The sequence below is a fragment of the Dermacentor silvarum genome, chromosome 6, assembly GCF_013339745.2.
Source record: "Dermacentor silvarum isolate Dsil-2018 chromosome 6, BIME_Dsil_1.4, whole genome shotgun sequence".
Classification (NCBI taxonomy): domain Eukaryota; kingdom Metazoa; phylum Arthropoda; class Arachnida; order Ixodida; family Ixodidae; genus Dermacentor; species Dermacentor silvarum.
Genome location: NC_051159.1, coordinates 133518652 through 133534596, shown reverse-complemented (window position 1 = coordinate 133534596; position 15945 = coordinate 133518652). Strand labels below are relative to the sequence as shown.

General features: G+C 48.1%; 2 protein-coding genes across 3 annotated transcripts in view; both read left to right on the top strand.

Annotated features, from left to right (window-relative positions):
* Positions 1-15945, top strand: part of LOC119456908 (uncharacterized) — a 114769-nt gene that overhangs the window by 82861 nt on the left and 15963 nt on the right. The window contains 3 exon segments of the mRNA XM_049669128.1: positions 2160-2221; positions 5599-6013; positions 10598-10779. Coding sequence (XP_049525085.1) covers positions 2160-2221; positions 5599-6013; positions 10598-10779 — 659 coding nt within the window.
* Positions 5466-15945, top strand: part of LOC119456061 (receptor expression-enhancing protein 5-like) — a 60364-nt gene continuing 49884 nt past the window's right edge. The window contains exons 1-3 of one of the 2 annotated variants that reach the window (XM_049669525.1): positions 5466-6013; positions 10598-10779; positions 10853-10911. In XM_049669525.1, the coding sequence (XP_049525482.1) occupies positions 5660-6013; positions 10598-10779; positions 10853-10889 (573 nt within the window). In that variant the 5' untranslated portion in view covers positions 5466-5659 and the 3' untranslated portion in view covers positions 10890-10911. Of the gene's footprint in view, positions 6014-10597; positions 10780-10852; positions 11010-15945 lie in introns of those variants that run through there. The other variant, XM_037717661.2, reaches the window with a different exon arrangement.

The following is a 15945-nucleotide window of genomic DNA, read 5'->3' as shown; positions in this document are numbered from 1 at the left end:
AGTGCAATGTCATCGTAATTGCTTAGCAGCGCAGTTGTAATTATGGGGTTTTACGTGCCAAAACCACGATTTGATTATGAGGGCACGCCGTAGTGGGGTACTCCGAATTAATTTGGACCGCCTGGGGTGCTTTTACGTGCACTTAAATCTAAGTACACGGGTGTTTTCGCATTTCGCTCCCATCGAAATGCGGCCGCCGTGGCCGGGATTCGATCCCGCGACCTCGTGATCAGCAGCCCAACACCATAGCCACTGAGCAACCACGGCGGGTGTAGCAGCGCAGTTCTCTCTTGCTGTAGACAACATCACGTGCTATATAGGGGCGGAACAGTCGCGCGAATGCTTACGCAGACGTGGAATAATAATTATTCTCCGTCAGTTTCTCAGTCTCGCTGAAAGAGAAAGTAGTCGCCAGCAAGCGACCGAAATCATTTGCGCCACCCATGTTTCCAGACGCGTGCGCAACGTCTGACAACCGCTAATTTTATATGACGTAAGTGTTCGGCGCGAGTGGTCGAGAAGCTTGACTGCAACCGGGATGTCACGAATGCCCTGTGTAGTAAGTAAAGCCAAGGCAAAGCAGCTTGGGCGGAGTTCGACGCGGCTGAACGTATAGTTGTGCACGAGACGAGTAATAGGTTCGTCACTCTGCCACCGCTGCGTACCAGACACCACAGAACCGAAAACGTTTAGTTACGCCACTGTATGCGCACATATGGTCAAGTGCCATAGCTGCTGTATACATGTGTGCCAGGCCCACCTCTGCAGAATCCAATCTATTTACGTTGTAAAGGGAGGAGATAGAAAAACAAAAAGAAGTAAAGACTAAAAGACGAAACGAAGGCGTTACCCGGTCTTTTTTTGCTCGTAGTTGCAGGCTTAAACAACCGCGCGCTTTGCACGAACACAAACGAAGACGGAAGACAGGCACTGCGCTGACTGGTGCTGCAAATGCCTCTGCAAGACCTAGAAACGGCTGCGTCGATGAAAGAAGTTTAAAAATCATTCTATAGTCATCGCCTTCTACATAACAAAAGGGCTGGAAGCTCGCCACCATGACGTCATCCTATAGGACGAATTTTTTCCGCACGGAAGGTAGCAGCTAATGACAAAAGTGAGAAGGTATTGAGGGTCACCGCTGCTTCGTCAGTACTCACTATAGTGAACGTTATTGAGGTGTTAGCGCGTTAGCGCGCATGGTTCTTGGCTCATAGGAATTGGGTTATCTACTAGGAGGCATTCTTTAAGCATGTCGCTAATATGCTATTGTCGCTTTCACCACAATCGAAAAGCGGAATGCCTCGTGTGCCTGTTCGACAGGACTGCTCAAGAACAGGCATAGCGTCTGGCGAAAGCGATAAGGAACTGTAGCGGCAAAATTGTATAGCGGTATTACAAGAACGTAACAGCACGCTACCGCACATCTTGACGACGAAGCGCCAAAGTGTATACAGTGCATAGAACCGAACATATATGCGTGCAGATACTACAAAAGGCTTTGCTCGCATTCTGTGGTTCGATTTCTCATTCCGTCCACACGGCTTACCATGACCGGACGGTGCCCGTCCAGTTATGATACATTCTATGCAGCCAGGCGACGACTAAAATTAAGTCCGAAAGCAAGCGCATAACTTAAAATGTGGGATTCGAGCCAAGCGTATCTGTGCCAGAATTATTCGCACTGCTTACTAATTGCGCAAGAAGAGGCATCGCTCCCAGTTCGCTGTCCTCCATGCGTTTCAGAAAGCGAACGTTCTCCATTTGCTTTTCAGCATAACATCGTGAGTTCTTGCCAGTGTCGCTATAAAGGTGATGATAAAATAACACGGCAGCTCTTCAATTTCAAAGTAACTCGGTTCCTCTACTTCAGCAGTCAAGTACGATGCGTCTCTCTCAGCAGAAGGGTGCTATATTGGCTGTTTCGAGCGAGTTATTCCTTGTCAGATTCATTTGAAAGCGTTTAGCTTTTTTTAGGAAACTTACCGCTATTTATTGTGTCTAACCGTTTTCGTGAGCCGATTCCGAAGATAGTGAAGTCTAACACAGTGGTGAAAAACAACATGGTGGTACCGTGGTTCTAGCATTGTTAGCTCGTGACAGCTGGTATTTTGAGACACTGTCGTTGAGACGCTGCGCGCCTGGTTGCCGACGCTCCACAGGGTTCCGAAATGGTCCTTGAGGAAGTGGCGCTCGACGTATGGCGCTTGGCTCCCCTGTACGGGTACGGCACGATGGCAAGGGGAGCGCCACAGTGCAATATAGTGCCACAAAACACCACCTCCGAAAGCCTGCTAAACGCATTATTGGACAGCAACCAAACGGGCTGGACTCGAATCATTCTGACCTGTCACGAAGGGCTAATGGCGGATTCGTATAAAAACAGATTGGAATAGTTTTACGTTATACCGGTCCAAGTGTGTGCACTATGTGTATTTTGTGATGATGATTATGATGTATGGAGCTTTGTGACGCAAGGGCAAATGATGGCCAAAGAGCGTCAAATGTGCATTTTATGTCATATGGCAGATTTCTTCCCACTCTTTTCATGTCACGATAACAGCCATCTCTCATATTTACATTGGTGCGTAAATGTTTTGTTTTTACATTTATTTACTTCTTTTTATATACCGTAGGTGCTGTGATAGGTGTAGGAAGAAAAACAAAAACCTGTGAAAAGAAAATGATGTGCATGAAAAATGACCTACCGCGCCAGTTATGCGAAGTATAGAAATACGTTTGAAAGCAACCTATGAAACAATACAGCTCTTATTAAAGATGAAACTGAATTTAATAGAAACCACGAACGCAGACACAAAAGCACGAAATGTGAACAATCGTTAATTTTAGTGAAGGTTGACGATGGCAAGGAACGAGTAGTTGTGGGTAAGCTTAAAATGACATCAAAAAAGAGAGAACGACTGTAAATATATTTATGCAAGGGTAGAAGTGAGGGTTATTAACATCGTTATATCGACGAGTAGATCGACTGTTCGCGAAAGTCCCTGTTTCCCTTCTTTTTTTAAAAAAATCTGCTTCTTCTTTAGCTTCTTGGTTTCCAGGTCATCCCTGCATGGTATGTCGCCCTTAATGACATTGAGTTACTTTTAATTTCTTCATGTTCTCTTTCTCCTTGACATATAGAACAGTGACGTTTACTAATTTCACCATGTATAGACACATTAGACCTCTTTTTGTTGTTGCTGCTTCTTCAAATTGGTGCGTGACTGCCACGTAGAACGAGGACGTAAAGCGGTGGCGGGGGTGGAAGGCTGCAAAAAGAACTAGAAAGTTACATTAGAGCTTGTATGTAGTACCACTAGTAGAAAAGCAGGCGCGCGTACATAGTTGGTCAATGCGTACGCCCTTGGAAAAAATGTTGGTTATTGTGTTGGGAAGAGGTTCTAATGTGTGAACGTACAGAGAAAACATAACGGACGTATCCTTTGCTAAAAGAGCCAGGAGTTGAGTGTATCTGTAGGGTGTTAGTAGCGGGCGTCGCTGCAATTATACAGGACGGCAAAGCGGGATGTCGTATGCCGCATTCACATATTAACTGCTAACATCGTATACGATATCCCAGTTTCTCGTAGACGTAGTTGTAGATGCTTGGAGTTAATGGCACATTGTTGTTGTTGTCGCCTGGCAACCTCCGCGTCTGCACAGGACCCTAATAAAGTTGTGCTCACTCACTCAACACATGTCCACTCTGATTTCTGCAAACGATTTCGTCATTCTCCTACCATTAACTAACACTTTTTCTTCTTATTTGTTGCTAGTGTCGGCCACAGTCACAAGAATGTTCACAATTCGGTGGTAAACTTCATAATTAAATCTCACACCACCGTAAATTCCAGGTTTGTCTCTCTTTATTTTCTCGCTCTTTTTCTCTAGTTGATTGTAAGGTTTTGCTATTTCATTATTATTTTTTCTCCCCCGGCTCTCTTACAGCTGCCAACTTCGTTTTTCTTTCTTTCGTTCAAGGTCTAAAATACCGAATTTAAATAAGATACACTGAAGAGGCAGAGAGAGAGAAACGTTTAATGAAAAGAAAAGCAAAGAGGTCTACCTGGGGTTTAAATTTCTCTAGTCAGCTACTCTGCGCTGGGGGAGGAGGGTAAGAAAGGAGAACAAGATGGCCGACGGTGGCAACAGAGGAATGATGCAGAACACATAGCGGGCAAGCCTATGCCCATGAACTAGTGTCCAGGCCCATACTTTTCAAACAGTCAAGTAAGCCCTTGATGATCTGGAAGTAAGATTTCTAGTCACGCCAAGGACCAAAATATAAGTACCCCAAACGTTCGATACCACGCAGGTTTTGTTAATCACGCCTCCCAATTCTTGGACCACTAACGACCAGTGAGATAAGTGCCGCAGTTTCTAAAGATCGTCATCACCGAAGGAATTCCTTTTTTTTAATAAATCAAGGGTCTTTGCTGACTTCACACGGCTTTGGCGAACCTGCGATCTAGATATTTTGTAACCCCTTCCAGAAAAAAAAAAAGGCCCCATCGCGCCTCCAGAGCATCGCAGCGAGTCACAAAATGTATCGAAATGTAGATCTCAATGAGACAAGACGATATTTAGTCGCACAGTAGGTAAAATTAATGGTACCGGCGTAATTAGCGCCAATATAGTGAAGAATTAACCACATTGCACCATAGAGTGAAATACCTCCGGAATTGACCCACCTGGCGGCTTGGTCAATAAAAGAAAGGGTCAATCAAGCAGAAGGAAGGCCAGGGCCGTGGCGTTCCTACGCCGGGCGACAGAACTCCCTGGCGGCAGCTGCTTCGTTGACGCGGCCCAATATGGCAACAGCAAAAATTTCGCAGTAGTGTCCATCAACCACAAGGGTTCGACCGTTAACGCAGCTTCGGTACGAAGCACGTCGTCATGTGCGGTCGAGCAAGTGGCCATTGCCTTGGCCCTCCTGGACGAGAAACATGCCAACATCTTCAGCGATTCCAGGGCAGCCATCCGCGCCTTCAGCGCTGGCGCCGTGTATAAAGAAGCCTGTCGCATCCTCGACGGCAAAAGCATTGCTACCCACACTCTCACGTGGTTCGCCGCTCACATAGGATCCATCATGGGAGGCCCCACAAACCTCAACGAGCTGGCCCACTTCAAGGCGCGAGGTCTCGCTTTCCGCGACCATGGAGAACTCCCCGGCCGGCCAGGAGTGGTGCAGAACAGAGATCAACCGACAACATACAATGAAATTACGCAGCACGCCGACGCTGAAGAAGACAAGGTCGACGTAATCGCGCGTGAAATACGACACAAATAAGGTATAAAATTACTTAATACTGAACCTGAAAAAGAGACCAAAAGAGTCGAATAAATTGATGTAATTAACATTTATTTATCTAATCATTCAAACAAACATGTACGTCGACTTTGTCTTCTTCAGCGTCGACACTTAGCTGACCCTTTTCTTTTTTTCGTTCTGCAGGCCGACGGAGGAGGAAGAAGCTAGACAGGAGCTCGTGACGTTCCAATCGTGCTCGCGCGGAGCTCGCGGCGTTCATCGGATCGGGGCGACGGTGGCAGCGGGCAGCGGGCCGACGTACCCAAAAATTCTCTTCCCGCTCCCAGAAAGCGTAGCCTGCCCCGAGCCCAGCGTCTCGTCAACGGTGACCGGCAGGCTGCGAGCACCATGGCGCAGGAGCTGGGCGACGAGCTGGGACGCCTGCTGCGAGAGCGGGGCCCCATCGACTCCGCGCTGGAGAAATTCGAACGCCAGACGAGAATGCGCCGCGAGTACCTGGCCTACGGCGCGATGGGCGTCGTGGCGATCATGTTCGCCATGGACATGATGAGCGCCTTCCTCTGCCAGGCGATAAGCGCCATCGTCGGCGTGCTGGGCTCCCTGCGGGCCCTCGAGCGACAGGACCCCATGGCCCTGCAGAAGTGGACCTCCTACTGGCTCATATACATCTTCCTCAACGTCTACTTTGGCTGGGTCGTGCGCTTCATCGGCCGCTACTTCATCAAAATCTACATGTTCAAGGTACTGTAGTCGAAGAATTTGAGGGGGAAAATGCAACGAGTTCCATGAAGTGAAATCTGTCTAAACAGCGGAGCTGTGGTCGTTCTGTTTCTGCAGTTGTCGCATATCTTTCTTTTCGCTGTGGTAGTCGTCGCTTTAGACTGGAGGAACGACCACATCTCTGCTGTTTAGGCAGATCGCGTCCCATTCCCCGCAACGCGCTAGGAATGCCGTCGCCCGTGGAAGCCCATGCGTCCCACCTCCCGCAACGCGTTAGGAACGTCGTCGCCCGTGGAACCCGAAGCTTCCCATCCCTCGTAACGCACTCAGAACGCCGTCGCCCGTGGACGTCGACGTGTCCCATCCCCCGCAAGTAACGCCGTTCGGGCCAGCCAAGCGGCCGCGAAAGCAGTTTCGCTGTGACCGGTGGTGGTGGTTCGTTTGTTGGCGCTATCTTCTGCAGCCTTTAAAGGAGCACGGCTTAGCGCCAATCGCCTCCACCCCCCAGTGCGCGCTTTCTCAATGGTCGCCTCCTCCCCCAGCGCACCTTTCCTCCTCCTTTGCTGGTCACGTGACCTTCTCTGTCCCGGCGCGCTTCTTATCCTCTCCTGGTCACGTGACCTCTCCGGCTCTGCTCCTGCGTGACGGAGGCCGTCATCGCCGGCGCACGCTCGACTAAGAACAGCGCCGCTGTTAAAAATATTCTCGCCAGGGAAGAGCCGATTTTGAAGGCAACGTACATGCGCCAGAGAAAAAAATGACATTAACGCTTTGGCGTCCGATACTGGGTGCAAAGCGTCAGTGTGTTTTGCTTTGGCGAGCATACGCTTTCTTCTTCTAGGTTCAATGTCCGTGTGCCAACTTCTTCTCCTAGGGCTCTCCGAGCGCCGCCATCTTGAGCTATGGCACTAAATTCTGTCTGCCCATAGCAGTTCAAGAAGGCTGCTTTCAACATAGCCTTTAGCAGCTCAAGAAAACCTTCACACTGGCGCTTTTGTTGCCTGCTATGTGTGTCCTTTTATTGCGATAGCAATTATATGGACACTCCAAAGCAGATTTCTGCCGTCGACGTCGCCGTCGTCGTCGCCGTCGCCGTGAGGTTCCGTATGACGTCAACGGCGATGAAATCGTCGCCGCGCTCCTGAGGCTGTATGTGCGAGTGAAAGGGGGCGAGGGACGCGCGCTTTCACGGGGAGCGAGCGCACGTCGGAGAGCAAACGCGCGTTCTGCGCCGTGCTCCGTGAAGGGCTGCAGAATTAAGCGTCTCTTTCCTCCTTTCCATATATAGAGAGCAAACGCAACTTTTTCCGTCGCGCGAAAGGCTGTGGGGCGGACGGGAGGGAGGGAGGAGAGGCGACGTTTAGCTGCAGCACCAAATACGTATTTATATAAAAACGCCGCGCGCGTTCGGTGCGAACGCGGGCAAAACGCCCACGACGTCGACAACAGTTCTGCGTGTTGCTGGTGCTGCTGCATATACAAGTTTATACAGCTCATAAATTACTATCCTTACTCCGCATAGATCTCTACTAATTTGCTATCGCAATTGGTGCTTCGCCTTTCGGGTGAAACTGCGACAAATTTTTTTCATTAATTCCTAGGCGCCATGGCAACTAATTTGCCGACTTTGTGGCAACCCATTTCGCGAAGGTTGTTTGTGTAACAAGATGTGCATCATTGTGGTCAGTCATGCAGGGCTGTATATCTTAAGAGCTGTCGCTTTCAAAGCGTACAATAGCTAAACAGCCGAGGCGGACGTGAGAATAAAGCCTACGGTCTTGAGTGTTCTCATTTCGCACAGTTTTCGAACGCGCCGAGTCGACTATGAATGAGTACCACGATAAGGTTACCGTATATCTTCTTTCCCAATTTTCCATCTACTGTTCTGGGATTTTGAATAATGCGCTGCTGAAAAAATGATATTTATATATCTAGGGCGAAATTTACAAACATATTTCGTAAGTGATCTTGGCCATTGGCAGGCAGCCTTCACTATTATGTTCAGTATCGCTATTGTCTGTAGGGCAGTTGTTCAGCACAGCAGCTATACCGCAAAAACTTCTTTAAATGCGGGCCCTGGATCTTGGAATATTTATTTAATTTAAATTAGGTGTGACCAGAAGTTGCTGCCGGGAATACGTTGCCATATTCCCGTTTGGAACGTAATCATGGACTTTGTTGCATATTAGAGAGCACACCTTCACTTTTGGTTCCAAGCGTTGCACATGCAATGCATTATTTCGTAGTTCTTAGCCCTTCGTTCTTAGTGTCACGCTGATCATTGTTCAATACATTTGTAGTCCGCACACTAACGCTTATGAGGAGAGATCGGGCTCCCAATCTCACCAGCTGCGAATACGAAGCAAATTATTGTTCCTACAGAATCAAGTTTGGATTCGGTATTTTGTCCCAAAATCCACAACCGTTCCACAATATCGTAGATAATTGGCAAGTAACCCGCGTCAACACAGACAATATTGCCCTTCAGTTTCTAGGCAGAGGCACCGCATTGATTTTGATACCAAGTGAAAAAATTATGCAGCCTAAAAGAAAAGTCGACAGTCCCTGCGAGCGGCTAAAGACGCGCACTGAATCTTAAGACCTCGCCAAGAGTACGTTAACGCTGTAACATATGGCATCGAGCAAGTGTTCCCTGTAGAAGCTTTCTGGGCTGTCATGACACCGCACTTTGCAGTGACAAGAGCTGACACCTTCCGGCAGATTGATCGATCATCGCCTAATCCCGAAATTGTCACTGAGGAAAGGCCCACTAGGTACCTTATTTATCTGGCAACTGCACTGCTGGCAGTTACAAACGTGCAGGGACGCTATACGAAAGCTAGTCAAGTTTCATGTATAGTTTTGTGACCAAGTCTGTGTCCAACTTTCAAGTTCGTGTTGAACTTAAAACAGCGAAGTTGCTATTGAATGCATTGGTAGAGTTGCCTCGTTATACCAAGCGCGAAAACCCGCTTGCGCTGAACTGCATTCGGTAAGACTTCGTGACGTTTTGTCAGCCTTGCAACATGATTTAAACTTATTTGATCCAGTATGTAATTGAGGCGGCGTCCGGTCTAATGTAATCACCAAGCGGTAAGGTGACGCTGATGTCGAAACATCGTACTGCGTTTTCAAGACGGCAGAGGCCGATGAGGGACATCAATGTGCTCTGCAAACGAATTTTAAAGCTTCGTGTGGGGTTATTTTGTTCCGTCACAAAGTGTCCTGCTCACATTGGAACTGTTCCCCAAGGTCGAGCAAGGTAACAGCTAGGCACGGTCAGCATGAAGCTGTTTCGATCGCATGCGCTTTTGTTTCGTTGTCTTTCTCTCCCTCTTTTTTACGTTATCTTTTCTTTACATTGCACAAAAGTTAGGCCGTTATATCTTGTCGCGTTTTCAAGCATAGTTGTATTTTCGGTTACTCCTATCGTGTCCGCTTAACGCCACAGTCTCTCGAGCAGAATCGGGAGCGATAAGCGATACTTCAAGACATTTTATGCTAACGAAATCGGGCACCGAAGATATTGACCGTATTGCGGAAATAAGTGACACAATGATATTAAGTTTTCGATAACGGAGGTTGGAATTTGTCTTACACGGGAGGCGTACAAAGATTGGTATATTACGGATTTATCATAAAAACAAGTAAATACTGTAGTTTTACGTGCAACACCACGATCTGAGTATGAGGCACGCCGTAGTGGAGGACTTGGATTATATTGGATCATCTGGCGTTCCTTAACGTGCACCCAATGCACGGTACACACGCGTCTTTGCATTTTACTCCCATCGAAATGCGGACTGGATCCGATCTGGCGCCCTCGGGCTTAGCAGCGCAACATCAAGTCATTACGCCACCATGGTGGCTAACTTAATATCAATGTCATAATAAAATGTTTAAATAAGAGCACTCATTCTTAATAAGACTTCCTTCTTTCTTCGTTTACTCTTGATTCCTTCGGCCGCAACACCAGGCGTCAAGGGGCTGTACTTCTACATTTAATTGCAAAATATAGGCGGGGACGCTTATTTCAATACTTGTCATTAGAGGAGCCCGTCAATGAACCAATCAATTCACTGTCGACAAAGTCGAATCAAATCGACTAATTTCTTAGCGGAAAGGAGCTTTCTTTCGCATGTTCACACGGAACTTGAGTTCGATCAGCAGGAGAGTCATTCCTCAAGCTATGGGCCAGGAACACATTTCTTGGGACCGCAATTCCATGGTAGGCGCGCGCAGATACGTAGCAAGGGACTTGACTGGAACGCCTTTGAAGGCAGTACTTCTTACACGAAACCGCATTACCAGAGTTGACAAGCTATTTATTTTACATTTCCCATCTTTAATCGACGTGGCTCGGGTTCAATCAGCGCCTTTGTGGTTTTGGTTGTACCACCGTGGAAACTTATGAGAGTTGCAGGGAAGCAGCTTTTACAGGAAGTAAGCGGCAACGTGCAGGAAGCAGATAACAGGAAGTACGAGAGCAGCACCGACATCTTAAGCAATTCTTAACTGCAACATCATCAAAAAGCCATGTTTGTTCGTCTTCTGTAGCATTAAGGGTTGTGCTCACTGCTGGTTGTGCTTGTCGCGCATGCGCAGTTCCTGCTTCTCGCCTGGTGCGCGCTGCCCACCGAGAGCAACGGGTCGGACTACCTCTACAACAAGCTGCTGGCGCACAAGCTGTTCCGGCCAATGGGTGCCGGGTCCTCGGCTAAGAAGGCCGCGTCGCCGCCGCTCCAGCCTCCGTCCGGAGACGAACGACGCGACAAAGTGCGCGCGAGGTAATAACGCCACGAAGAGGCTGTCTTCGAGTGTGTGTGTGTGCGACGCACGCTGTCTTGTTCTTCCTCTCAGTGGCTCCCCTGAGCGCCGGTCGGGTGTCGTCCTTTGAAGAAGATGCCGATTTCTCGGAGGTCTGTCGACGGTGGGCGGTGTGTCGCCCCGATCTGGCAATAAAAAAAATTCCTTTTTTGGGGAAACTCCCCGCATTGACAAGAATGGCGCAGCGGTTGGTTGACTGGCGCATGCAGCGGCGGCGGCGAAGGCGGTTGGCCTTGAGCGCAGCGATGCAGCGCGCTCTCTGTCTCTCGCGATCTACCGCCGGAGGCTGATTTCCCCGGTGAGTCGCTATCCTGCTGCGACAAGCCCCCCTCGGGTGAGTGGACTCGGTGTGTTGTTCTCGGCTGCCTCAGCTGGGGCCGACCGCTCGCTCGCTTGCTCAGTAGCGGTCAGCTTGTGGCCCTGAACGCGCTTTCAGCTGTTCCACCCCCATACCCTCTCAACTTACTAACTGGGTGACCCCACTCGCCCGCGTATACGACGTACCAGCGCCAGCCAGATAACGCCTACGCATCGTGAATCACGCGCCTGCGCTTGATCTTCTCGGTGCGTGAGGAAAGCCCTGCGTGAAGCTCACGTGGTGTGCACCACTTGAGGAGTTGGGGCGGCACTCGCAGAGAGGGCCTACAAGAACCTGGGGAGCTCATTGACTGTGGTCAGAACAAGTTTAGGCTGCGCCTTCCTGGAGCGGCCAGCTGATTTGGGGCACCGAAAGCCCTTGTGTGTGAAAAGGTGGTTGATCCGACTCATTGCACAGGTAAAGAAATGTTTTGGCACTAGCACAAGAGCCCGCGCGATTCAAATCGGGCGGCGGCTAGCTCCGCACCCGAGGGCGACGCGTTTGTTTTACTCGCTTACATCCAGCGGTGTCCTGTTCTTTACCTGCCTTATATACGAGTTCAGCATCCGTGATCAGTGACTTCAGATGGGAAACTAGTACTCTGTTGAAGGCGTGCTTTTTTTTTTCAGTGAAGCCTCTTTCCGCTTCGAAACACATTTATCTGGCAAATGTTTTAATGCTCGATATTCACGCACTGCGGGTGACTAATCCAGGACACATCTGCGAGACAACCAGCAATGGTTGTTGAATGGAGTATCCCTTCGTTAAGCTAAAATGGACGCAGCGGGCCACGCATAACCGCCTTTATGCACTTGCTCCGATTGTCTTGGTTATTTTTAGCATAGACGTCACTCGCGCTAAAATTCCGGTCGATATTGGTCTACGCTCAATGACACTTTCACACACAGTTTAAATTATACCATATTGTTGTCATTGCTTCCGAAAATAATTGAAAATAAAGGGTGAGGTTTAACGCAGGTAGAAGCAAGCTTGCCAGACAGTGTGGATTAAAGCTGGCGCGTACTGATGCTTTAATACTTTTTCTATACTCCGCCGTCTTACTAGCGAGACATGGCATTTAATCCTTCGGCTTTCTCTCCACCTCGTACGTGCATAGATTGCGAAATTTGGCTTTTGAGTACTTCAGAACTAGGTTCATTTTTCGGGATTTATCTCGGAAAGTTCCCACCTGAGGAAATTTATTGTACCGCAAGATTTCAAAAGGCGTCAGTCACAGATGCAATAAATTGTTTTCTTCTTTGTGTGATAGTTTCCATGGTGGCCTTCGCGTAGATTAATTCCTCAGAGGCAACGGTTTCGTCATTGATGTCGACGCACAGCGTGTCAAAATGAAAATTGCTGAATCGGGCCATTCACCATGCTGCATGGAGAGCAGAGGCGAAGGGCTCCATCTTATGAAACTCTCGCTACTTCGGATGCGAATGCAGTGGTTGATTACTAGATCGTTCAAACAGGTAGCATTTCTTGCTTTCCTCATTTTAGCTGCACCAATTTTGTACGTGTTATATACATTGCAGAGCATCCGGCTCGAGAACGTGTTTCTGCGTAAAACAGAAGGTCCCATTACGATCGTGGATGACGGATACACTTACAGACAAGCATTCATCAATAAGGCCCGTCAGTGCCTCCTCCGTCTGTTCACAAGCAATACTTGCCATTCGGTAAAATAATAGCACAGATCGTTCCCGAGCAACCGGCGAACGCGAACGATTGCGCGTCTTCCAGGAAGCGATGATAAACTACGTTTCTATCTACATCGCGGCGTCCATGGCGGTTCTCGGCGAGAAGGCTAAATGCACCAGCAGATGAGAAGCGCACACTTGCGAGAAACGATGTCCTGGAGTATTAAAGCGCCAAACAGACGACACAAGAATAGGCACGGACGAGCGCTTACTAACTCATGTTTTATTGAAAGAAACGCACAATATATAGGTACCAATATAGCACCCAGTAACATGCACCAACTAGCCCAACAAAAAGTTCTACTTTCGTAACGTTGTTTCTCAGTGTGCTGATGTGTTAGCAGAGTGGCTTCGAAATTCACTTTATTAAAGACGAGAATCACGCTCTTTGGGCGAGAATGGTTAACTTTCTTGCGTTCCTTTCTGGGGCGTTTATTTCTCGATTCAACGGGCCTTATTACTGTCGGGGTTTTGACCCACCGTGGTGGCTCAGTCAGCTAAGGCGTTGTTGCGCTGCTGAGCACGAGATCGCGGGATCGAATCCCGGCCGCGGCGGCCGCATTTCGATGGAGGCGAAATGCAAAAACGCCAGTGTGCCTGCGTTGTAGTGCACGTTAGAGAACCCCAGGTGGTCAAAATTAACCCGGAGCCCTCCTCTACGGCGTGCCTCATAATCAGAACTGGTTTTGGCACGTAAAACCCAAGAAATAAGAACTGTCTGGGTCTTGTAAAAGGCCTGTAGACCTGTGATGCACGTGTTTTGACGTTTCAAAGACCTGGCCTCTGTATCACATAATTACAATTTTTCAAGACGTAAACGACGGTTTATTTGAAAATCGCTATGCCAGTCAACGATCGGACGTGAATTCGGTAGGAACGCGATAATTCTAAAGCCTGAGTTGTATGAATTCTAATGGCGCAGGCGCCAGCCCTTTATCATCGACAACTTAAAACATCTTTGCTGCAGTCCTTGGCAAAACACACACACACACACACACACACACACACACACACTCAATATGCCAAATGGCCAAATGTAGTTGGCGGCATGCCCAAACCGGCTGGACATTGTAGAAACTCAATACTTATGGCTCTGTTGCTTATAGGCTCCTATGTTATCATTTCTCCTTTAATTTTTTTCGACACCCAGTAAGCACATTATCATTATGTACAGCTTCTAATACTGACGAATCTGCCTTTTGCAGCAGTTTTCTTAAAATTTGTTGACGACGAGAACATGGCACATGTTCACATCCAAGTTTGTTGTTAAAATACGTTAAAATTACTTAAAAATTAATTTAAAAGTTGCAGTGGCTTAGCTCGGCTATGCCAGGATATACGTAGCGTTAGCAAAGGTTCAGCTGATTATTCTTAGCTTTCCTGGCTGTCTAGATTGTCAAGAATTAGCTTGATTGTCATGCTTACTGCTGCTCCAATGACACACACGCGGTATACGTATTATGTGGCACAGTGTATTCATTCCTCCTACGCTCAACCGCTAATTGCCAGGCAACTACTTCGGGATCCGATGAGTCAAGCTTCTCCGTTCTTCTGCGCTGTTGAGCAGCATTTGCGCTCTCCTTCTCCATGGCTATACCACACTGGCAAACGCCAGTCAGAAGCGCAGCGGCTCCAGCGCAGTGTCAGACGGCGACTGCACAGCGAGCGCGCGCCGGCGCCAGTGCGTCTACCACGGCTACGACGTCACTCCTCTGGAATGCGCAGACCGGCGGCGGTGAGTCGCGCGCGGCGGCGGCGGAGTGCGCGAGAGGTGCCGGCTCCGGTGGCTCCGGTGCGCAAGCCATGTGACATCACTGATCTTTGCGCATGCGCAGCACGGCTCTTGATGTGCCGCGCGAAACGGGCTTGGCTAGGCCAGTGTAGCTAACGCTACAAAATTAATTTAACATTAATTTTTAAAAAAGCTAAAATTCCGTCTGAGTCAATATGTCATTGCAAGAAACTGTTTATGATAGTTAAGTATGCGATGTATTCATAATTCGATAATGATATTTCTACGGCGTAGGCGAGCGCTATGTAATCTAACAAGCGGTGTTTCAGGAACAGAACTCATTCACTATGCGCGCCATGGCTTGGTCTGTTTTTATTTCTCTCTCTTTCTCTCTCTCTCCTCTCTCTCTCTCTCTCTCTCTCTCTCTCTCTCTCTCTCCATAGAGAAGATCGGGCCATCATTTTCTTACCCGGCTACATTGGCTACATCGGCGACCGCAGCCGATATGCCGAGAACGCTTGATCAATTTAAACACAACACTAGACCCTTGCACGATTTTAAATCCTGTAACTTGAAAGATTACGAGATATTAACAGGGTGTACTTCGCTAAACCGTATACCTCTAACGCAAGACTTGGTGACAAAGATTCTTAAGGTTGTATTTTGCTGTATTGTAACGGCGTAGGTTCTAAGGTCGTGTGTCGTGAAGAAAGATTGTAGCGCTGAAATTCGGCGTTGATGGGCCGGGAAAACGGCACTGAAAGCTGAAAGTTAATCAGCATAAGGAAACCGAACACACTGCAGGCTGAGGTTTTGCCCGCATTCGCTACGGCGAGGCGTATGCCAACCCGCTCTGACCTCGTACGGTCGTCAGACAACCTACGTCCGCTGGCATGAATAAGAGATCATGGTCTGACCTTAAATCTTTCGGTAAAGACCGGTAAAGTAGTAGCATGAATTTCTTTTCTTTTTCTTCTTATTTTTAGGCCTTTCAACAAATTAAAATGGGGCCTACGTGTCATCATCATTATCATCATCAGCCTATATTCATAGCCACTGCAGGACGAAGGCGATCTCTAACATAATGTATATGACAATGATTATGATGATGGTGGTGATGATGCTGATGATGATGAACCTTATTTATAGCACGTATACACGCAATTATGCGGTAGGCCTATAGAATCCGACAGCAGGAGTTATCTTGAGCTAAATTCTTATTCAAAAGGGAGAAACAAAAGAAGAAACACAACCGTAAATACCAGATGAAAAAAAAAACAGTACGCGTGTGAGCAGACTAACGGAAGCCAAATTATGGAAGAGGTAATTATGA